General features: G+C 63.2%; 1 protein-coding gene across 1 annotated transcript in view; it reads left to right on the forward strand.

Annotated features, from left to right (window-relative positions):
- Positions 1–899, forward strand: part of CHCHD6 (coiled-coil-helix-coiled-coil-helix domain containing 6) — a 131,662-nt gene extending 130,763 nt beyond the window's left edge. The window contains exon 8 of the mRNA XM_079713900.1: positions 714–899. Within this exon, the coding sequence (XP_079570026.1) occupies positions 714–719 (6 nt within the window). The 3' untranslated portion in view covers positions 720–899. The remainder of the gene's footprint in view (positions 1–713) is intronic.
- The last annotated feature ends 8,072 nt before the right edge of the window (positions 900–8,971 follow it).

The raw sequence follows: 8,971 nt of genomic DNA on the forward strand, positions 1-8,971 counted from the left end.
AGGGGTCGTGGAAAGGGCCGGGCTGCCCTGTGGAAGGGGGAGAGCTGCGGGGGCAGAGGGCAGCCACTCCTGTGCCGGCCTGACGGGGCCCGGCCTTTGGTGAGTGGAGGTGGTCATGGTGGTCTGGGTGCCACGTGCTCCCCAGCCCCATGTTGGGGGCACTGCAGGCTGTCCTAGAGGCCCTGCCCTGAGGCGTGGACCTCCTTCCTGACCCTCCCTGCCAGCTCCCCAAGGTCCCAGGCCCCGCCAGTCTCGCCTCAGGAGCCTCCGGCTTTAAAGCGGCCCTAAGAGCACTTTGCTCCTGGCAGCTGCCAGGCAGTAGGGAGGGAGCAGGTCGAAGACGCAAGGCTCCTCCGCAGGGCTGCCGGGCGAGCTCCAGCCCCGAGAGGTGCCGTGTCCCATGGGCCAGCGCCTGGGTGTGAGGGCTCTCCAGGCGGTTTCACTCTGAGCTGAGAAGAGAACAGAGGGGAGACCTCGAGGGGCGAAGGAGAGCTGCGTCTCCGGGCCGAGACCATGTGCACAGGGTGCAGGGGGTAGGCCGGCGGGAGGCCACGGGCACGTGCTGCGTGGGCACCGGGCACGGAGGTGAGGAGGCCGCGTCCAGGCCTGGGGGCCCACAGGGTAGGACCCTCTCCATGAACCGGACCCCCGTGGAGCAGAGCCTGGGGGACGCGCACCCTCCTGGTGGACCTGAACTCCGTTCTCCTTTGTAGGGTTGACGCAGGCCCACTCCGAGCCTGGCAGTGACTTGGAGCCTGAAGAGGGGACCCGTTGTGGGACCACAGTCCAGAGACCGCAGGCGCCGGCCCCCCTGCTGGCACCTCCGATGCCCCTTGTGCTACAGAAGTAGCGTGTGTGCCCCTGTCCGCAGACAAATAAAGCTGGTGTCCTTGTCCTCAGTACTGTCTGGGCTGCCAGGCGGGCCTGCTGCCGCCTCCGTGCCCGGAGCGCAGCCCCAGGTCAAGCTGGAGGACGGGCACCCACCAGCGCCAGTGGGGCAGGCGGGTGCGGGCCTAGCCGTGCCCAGAGAAGGCGGAGGTGCGCAAGGGGAGCCGGCCAGCTTCCTGACAGGCTGAGCTCGAGTCCAGCGCCGGGTGGAGGGCTCCTGGGCAGCCAGAGGCTGGGAGAGTGGGAGCCCAGATGGGGGCTGGGGGCGGGGCACAGACTGTGCACAGCTGGGCTTTTGCAGAGAGTAAAGCTGGGGCGCAGGGCTGGGGGTGGCTGCCAGGCCGGGAGGAGGTGCTCCTGAGGGACCAGCACAGCTCAGTCCCTCTGAGGGGTGTCGCCCTGGCCTCGGGGGGCGGTGGGCTCAAGTGGACAGCCTTGCAGACGGCTGGGGGCATGAGTGACCCTCAGGGGGTCCGGGGACAGACCAGGCCGAGCCTTAGGCGCTGGAACTGGCAGGACTGGACTTCACCGGGCAAGGGGAGGACCAGGTGGTTTCTGGATGTTTCTCTTGGGTGCTGGTGGTTCCGCAGACTGAGCACGGGATGCGGGCCGAGAAGGGCAGGTGACGGCTGGGCTGGGCTGAGCTCTGCTCGGCCGGCGCCCACCTGCCAGTCCTTGACCCTCGGCAGGACCCCCGCTGAGGCGTCCTGACCGCACAGCTGCACCTGCCAGCCCAGCGCTGTGTGGGCAGCAGGAGGGGCATGCTCGGCTGGTGAGCTTGATTTCCTGCCGCAGTTCTCTGGAGCCCAGGCCCTCTGGAGCTGAGAGCCGGCGGTCCTGATGCCGGCTTTGCAGCCCCGGCTCATCCCGCAGTTCTCACATGTGGAGCTGGAGGTCCTGGAGGTCCGCGGGGCTTGTCGGTGTCCGGGGGGCTGGGCAAGCTGCCCCCGCAGCCGTGTCAGCCCAGCTGCATGTTGGCCAAGGAGATGCCCACCCAGAGGCCCTGGTCAGCTTCCCCAGCACACCGGGGAACAGTCAGAAACACACAGCAGCCCGGTAGGTGGCAGGGCGCCCAGCAAGGGGCCCTCTGCGAGGTCGGCTCAGTGGGGTCCCAGGTCACCGGCTCATTGACCCTACGTGACATCAGAGCCACCCTTCAGCCAGAAACTGCCGAGACCCTTCTGAAACTCCGTCAGAAGCCTGTGGTGTCCAGGGCCGCGTCCAGCTTCCTAGTCTCAGACCCTGTTCTCCCACCCAGGAGGCAGCCTCAGAGTGCCTGCGTGTGCACCGGTTTGTCTGCACCTGGCCACCTGTGCCTGTGTGTGTGTAGGTCCCTGTGTGTGAGCAGACGTGTGCACTTGTGCCTGTGTCTCTCACAGGCAGCCAGCTGTGCTGTCCACCTGCTCATGCCCCTGGCTCCCTCCTGGACCTCAGCTCGTTCCCCGGACTCCCCTGGCGCCAGAGCCAAGCTTCCGTGGGCTGAGCGCCACCCTCCCCTACTGTGGCCGTAGGGCTGTGTGTCCGAGTGTCACTTTGGTGGGGGGTTGCGTGTGCTCAGGGTGCGGGCTCTGTGTGCACGTGCGTGGGCCTTTGTGCACGATGTGCCTGCGTGTGGGCCCGCGGCTCCAGCCCCTGCACGTGGCCATACGTGGCAGGAAGTGGGGCCTGAGAGAGTGTGGCACAGGTGAGGCTTGTGTCCAGAGGGTGTGGACCTCGCGGCAGGCATTCTGGGCCCAGGCCCCGGCTGTGTGCCTCTTGGGGAGTTAGGCCCCAGCTGTGTGCCTGTTGGGGAGTTATACCCACCCTACCCTGTGGCTGGGGATTAAATGTCATGACGTTGGCTGTGACATCCAGGGTCCAACCAGGAGCCAGAAAGCACTGATTATTTAAACAGAGGAGTTGAGTCCAGGCTGTTGGCCCCAGAAGAGGTGGAGTAGCTGAAACCTCGGATGGGATGCTGTGATAACCCAGAACTTAGCAGTAGCATGAAGCTCCTGTCACCCAGGGCTGGAGGGACAAAGGGAGGGCGCAGGTCACCCAGTGGAAGCTGGCTCAGGGAGCTGGAACCACACGGGACGTGGCCGCTGCCCATGGCTCCCCCTCCTCCCGCCCTGCAGCCTTCACAGGCACTTCTCCTGGGGTCGTGTGACAGGCATGGTCAGTGCTCAGCAAGTGTGAGAACGGAGGGCCCGCCACCCAGAGCCCTCAGGCCACCTGCCGGCGTCCGGCCTTTGGCCCGAGTCCGCTCCCTCTGGGAAGTCGCTCTGCTCAGGAGCCACCTGGCCAGAGTCCCACTCGAGGGCCAGAGCTGCATCCAGCGACTGCCTGGGGGAGCGGGCACAGAGGCCGGGCTGCCGCGCCGCATCCCAGAGCAGCCCAGCTGCGCCTCCGCCCTCTCCTCCCTCCCTTATGGGCAAGTGCCGACCCCAAGGTCAGTCCCTCATGGAAGTCCTGCAGGCTCCTCTCTGCCTGGGAGCCCCGAGGAGCTGACCCTGCCATCCTCCCCACGTCTCGGGTGCTGGGAATCCACGTCGACCCCTGGTCCACGCCCCAAGCCTCGGGGCAGCAGGAAAGCCGACCTCGGACGTCAGTTGGTGAGGCCCTCGGGGGAGGCCTGGGCAGTGGCCGGAGGGGGCTCCTCTGGGGAGCTGGGCCCCACTGGGTTTATCATAGTGTCAGTGACATCGGCAACACACTGGAAAGAACCAAGTGCCAAGCAGCAGAGGACGTGTTAAATAAAACACGCTCCGCCCACCAGCTCTGTGGCCACTGACAATGGCGATTCAGCCTGGGGCGTGAGTCCGTTTCAAAACGAAGTCGTGGAAGCCGCGTGAGCCCGCCGTTTGGGGGAACAAACCCCACCTGTACACACGTGGAAACACAAGGAGCAAGGCCAGGGGTGCCCACCAAGACGTTTCCGCGCTTTCCTCTGGGGTTTCAGATTAGGGTGTGTTTTGTTAGGGTTTTTATAGTTAACTCTATTTTCTGTTGTTCCACACTGACCAGAATGTTTTTCTAATACCACCGCCCCCGGCCCCGCCCCGCCGGCCGTTGGGCCCAGGGGCGACCCCTCAGCAGAGCCTGGATCTCCCTGAGCAAAGAGCTTCCCGCCTGCTAAGCGGGCAGTGGGGGTGTGAAGCCTGCTGAAGGGACGTGGGGAGACCAGGCAGGGTCCAGGGTATGTCGGGGTTGGAGGGCCGGGGAACCGAGGGGGCAGGAGGGGTCTTGAAGCTACTCAGACGAGCATTGGCAGCGAACGTCCACTCTGGCAGTCATGGCCCTGGCATGGGAGGTGCAGCGCTGAGCAGACGGGAGACCCTCTCCCGGGGGCCTGGAGGTCGCTGGGGAGACGGAGCGGACGAAATCCAGGCTAGAGGGTGTCACACAGTGGAGAAGACGTGGGGCTGGGGGGCCAGGAGTGAGGGCTGCCTGCACCCAGACCAGGAGCTCCGTGCGGCCCCGGCCCTGGAACCAGCCCTGCCGAGTCCGGGTCGCGCTTAAGGAAGACACTTCCGCTTTGTACCTGACAACCTGCCTCATTAAATTTAATGGGCCGGTTGTTCCCGTTAAATAAACATCAACTAATTAGGAAAAACATATTTGCTGAGGTTTGGCTATGGGACGGATAAACCAATTACATGGTTATTCAGCCTCAAAACACACGCGGCCATGAGGAGGGTGCAGACCACAGCAGGGAGGGCTGGCGGAGCCCTGGGACTCGGAGGCTCCCCACCGCAACCCACCTCCTCCCCAGGGCTTGGTGGGCCCCCAGAACGTCACCCTGGAATGACACTCCAGGCTCCTGGAGCGCAGGAGTCCGGGCAGGGTGGACCCAGACGGGCGCCGACTCCTGCCCTGCACGAGCCAGGACCCTGCAGCACGAGGGACAAACCCCTACTCAACTTGACAAGCGAGAAGAGTGCTGGCTTGTGTGACAGAAAAGTCCAGAAGGAGGTTTCAGGCATAGCTGGATCAAGGAACCTAGACACAGGTGTCAGGATCCAGTCACTCTCCTTCCACCTCAGCCCTGCTCTCCGCCTTCATCCTTGGGCTCCATGAAGGGCCCAGGGACTCTCGCCTTACAAAGAGTTTCTCTTTCCCTCTAGGTCCAGCTTGGGGGTTATGGGCAGACAACAAACTGCCCTAGAGATGACACAGTCATGTCAGAAACCTCTTGGGGAGCCCAGGAAACATGAAAAAGTGCTCCACAGCCTTATGATTCATCACGGAATTGCAGAGAAATACCCATGCAATGGCTGGAGTTGGAGGCCAGACAGCGCAGCTGTGGGTGCTTCTGCTGGGTCGACACCCCGAGATGAGTGCGTATGTTGCCTTGAAGGCAATGTAGGGTTGTTGGCACGGCGGCAGCCTCGGCGTTGGAACCACTCAGATGTCCAGGGCCAGCGATGGGTACACTGAGGTCCGTTCTTCCACGAAGCGCTGCTGGCAACAGAGAAGCACAAACCGGAGCTCCCGGAACTACCTGGACGCACCTTAGGCATCTTGTCAGCAAGAGAAGCCGGGCGGAGAGGACTTCCCACCTGACCCTGGCAACTCGCAGCCACGTCTCTGTGGCCAGGGCCTTGGTGCAGCCCAGCAGGTCCCCTGCTCAGCGTCCCACAAGGCTGCCGTCAGGCTGTAGCCAGGTGGGCTCCCCTCCCTCAGCAGGGCCAGTGGCGGAGCCTCTTGGAGACCTACAGGAGTCCAGCAGGATCCTCCACCTCTGCTGTCCTATCAGAGTTACACAGCAGAGTGACTCACGGGGCACCTGGCGTGTCTGCCTCGGAACTGGATGCTTCCGCTTGTGTGACCTCCAAGCGGGAGAGGGAGGGGTCCTGAGGCCACCCTTGTGGGACAGCCTCCAAACCGTTAGTGAGAAAAGACGACGTGCAAAGGTGGTTCAGAGCAGGTGTACAGGTGCATCTTTCAGCAGACAGGCAAGAATATCCTTGTGCAGGGTGCTGCCAGGATGCAGGAAACTGGGGACAATTTCCACTCCCAGGAGGTGACCTGGGGGCCCAGCGGGGGGACATACCTTTTCACTAGGGGTCCTTTCATGCACCACTTGGGTTTTTTTTTTTTACCATGAGCATAATATTTTAATAATTAAAAGGCCTGTTTTAATTGTTAAAATACCCCAAAAGCCTAGACCTCTTGGAAGGTAAAGGATTCTGGAGCAGCTGTCCCACCAGAGGGGTCGCCCCCTCCTGACCCTAACGTTACAGTGAGCAGTGGGGAGGGGGCTCAGTCACACGACTCCAGTAGATCCAGTGAGCTGCCGGGGTTGTCTTGGCCAACAGGTAGGGAGAGCACACCTGAGGACCAGAGGAAGGCAGAGCTGAGAGAGAGATGCCCGATGACACGTGTGGGCCTGTGGATCCAGCCACGCCTGAAGCTCAGACCTCCTTGGACCTTTCAGAGAAGCAAGTCAGTGAATGTGTTGCTGGATGAAGCAAAGCTAGGTTTTCATCAAGGCTTGTCCTGTCCTTTGTCTATGTCTGGTGTCCACTCTAGCTGTTAAACATTTTGAATGTCACCTCTGGTGTTTGTCCCAAAACAGCCCTGCCCGCCCTGGAGGGGGTTTCCAGTGAGCCAGCTTATTGTTCAGGGCCCAGCCCCTGCCCCTCTCTGCTGCCCCCTGCTCCTTGCAAGGCCTGTGCCCAGGACGGGGAAGCAGCGTGGCTGACTGTTGCCCTCCCCACCAAGGACACAGAAGACACGGGCTGGTTCTGTCTACTCACACTCCTTGCCAGGGACCCTGTGACGGCCCTCTGTGGAGGAGACCCAGGCCCAGAAACAGACGGTGATGTCCACGCTGAGCTCCAGAGCCCACGAGCGCAGGGCTGCTGCTGACCAGGCGGGGGCTGCTGCTGACCAGGCGGTGGCTGCTGCTTCAGGAAGGCTTCCCTGGAGAGGAGGGGCTGCCCCAGGGCCACGGGCAAGGTCAGCAGGGTGACCTCGTGGGCACAGAGGAACAGCATCACATGCAGAGCTCGTGGTAGGTTAGGGAAGTCACAGAGATTCCCTGTGACAAAGCAGGGGGGTGGTGCAGGAAGGGGGTGCCCAGCAGGCTCAGCGTGTCCCCTGGGCACGGGTTCCTCGCTGTGAAAAGGGACAGTCACAGCCCGTCCCTGGCCGGCGGGCTGGGCTGAGGATGGAAGAGCTGTCGGGAGAGCTCCCTGCCCTGTGTTTCTCTGGTCCTCACAGCGACCCTGGGGGCGATGCCATCTGCCCCGTGACCCAGAAAACTCACTGAGGGGTGGGCACGTGATGGGAGCGGAGCCCGGGGAGGGGGCTGGGACCCCGTGTTTCTGCCCCCGAAGCCTGTGCTCTTCTGGATGGAGCCCTAGTGGCACAGGGATGTCCTCCAGGGGAGGGTTTTCCCAGAAGGGGTGACACCGACGGGACCGTGGGTGGTTCCAAAGCCTCTCCAGAAATTCCAACTTACCTCTCCATTGCTGTGCTCACCCTGAGGTCGACTGTGCCCACGGGGCAGGCAGCCACCGAGGGGTTACGTGGGACGGGGCAGGAGGCGGGTCTGGGCCTGAATGCTGGGGAGGCTCTGTCCAGCCAACTGGAGGGCCGGGCCTGCCCCGCTGCATCCCCACGTCCCCGCAGAGACCCTCAGAGGCGGTACACGGTGCTGTTTGAAGCTACTGGATTCAGGGCGATCTGTCGTGCGGCAGAGAGTGAATACGCGGACTGGTACCTTGTGTCCCCACCCTGAGATGAGGCCCTGGCTTCCTGGGATCTCCCCACCCAACCCCGTGATGGAAATACCAGGGCGTTGGTGCTGTCGTGACTCTGAGGGGGTGGGGCCAGCCTACAGGGAGCCGGTAGTGTCCCTGAGGAGGTGACATGAGCTCTGAGCCTGGAGACCAGGAGACGAGGGCGGCCGGGGTGGGGGTGGGGGTGGCAGGGCAGGCCCAGGACACCTGCGGGGTCTCTGCCGGTGGGACATCTGCTGTCTAACCTGCTCGTCCACGGGGTGGTGGTGGCAGCAGAGCTGGGCCTGGGTCAGAGCAACAGCAGGGGTATCCTCTTACCTTCTTACTGTGAAATCATCATCATCTACAGTAATATAGCTTCACGGGAAGTTGGGAAGATAGTGCGGAGGCCCCATACCCTCTCCTGGCCTCCAGCATTCACATCTCAGGAGGCTGTCGTACAACGTGGAAACCAGGACGCCCACGTCGACACCAGGTGTGTGTGAGCTCTGGGTCCCTCGTCACAGGTGGATTCCTGGAACGGTCACCACGAAGGAGATACAGAACCAACCTTCCCCGCCCCCCAAGCCATGAATCTGTTCAGCAGCACCAGTCTGTCGTTTCAGATATTCCAAGGGTGGACTGTGAAGCGTTGGGGTCGACTCTGCCCTCTCATCTGTGCTGTTTGCTGCCTCCCGCGGCTGGAGCGCGTGCAGGGTGGCACGTAGGTCAGCGCGTGTCTGATGCTCAGCGGTAGCTGTGGGCCGTAGGCTCCGCTCCGTGGGAGAGCGGCCCAGTCCCGCGCGCAGCCTTTCCCTGTTCCCCTGTCTGCACGTCTGCGCCCACATCGCAGCTGTCCCAGGTGCGCCGTCTTCCGCGCTGAGACCTCCGACGGCGGGAGTGGCAGCGGCTTCAGCGCAGCCCCGGTTCTCCGACCCTCTCCCCCGTTGCTTCCTAGGGGGAGGACTCCTGCCAGCCATTCCCTCTGTGTCACCTGCGTGCTGGCATCTGTCGGTCCCGTGCTCCCAGGCAGGCTCCGTGGTGCTTGCTCTGATGGTGACTCTGGATGGGGTCCCGCACATTTGGGGGCCGTGTGCCGAGCTCCTCGGCTGCATCTCCATCTGGGGTTCGCAGCTGGCCTCCTCTGACCCTGCGTGGGTGGGCAGACGGGGACTGCCCGTTACTTTGGGTGGGAGTCCAGCCTCCCGCTTCAGCCCACGGTGTTTCGCAGAGTGAGAAGGCCTGGGATGCTTCCCCGTCCCCAGGTTCTCACTCCTGGGGCTGCGGGTTGCAAGGGCCACTGTGTCCCACAAAGGGTGGAGGGGTGGCTTTTCCAGAGGCCACGGCCCTGCAGAGGGCATCCATCCTTGGGACCA

This window comes from Hyperoodon ampullatus, assembly GCF_949752795.1.
Source record: "Hyperoodon ampullatus genome assembly, chromosome: 10".
NCBI classification, from domain to species: Eukaryota; Metazoa; Chordata; class Mammalia; order Artiodactyla; family Ziphiidae; genus Hyperoodon; species Hyperoodon ampullatus.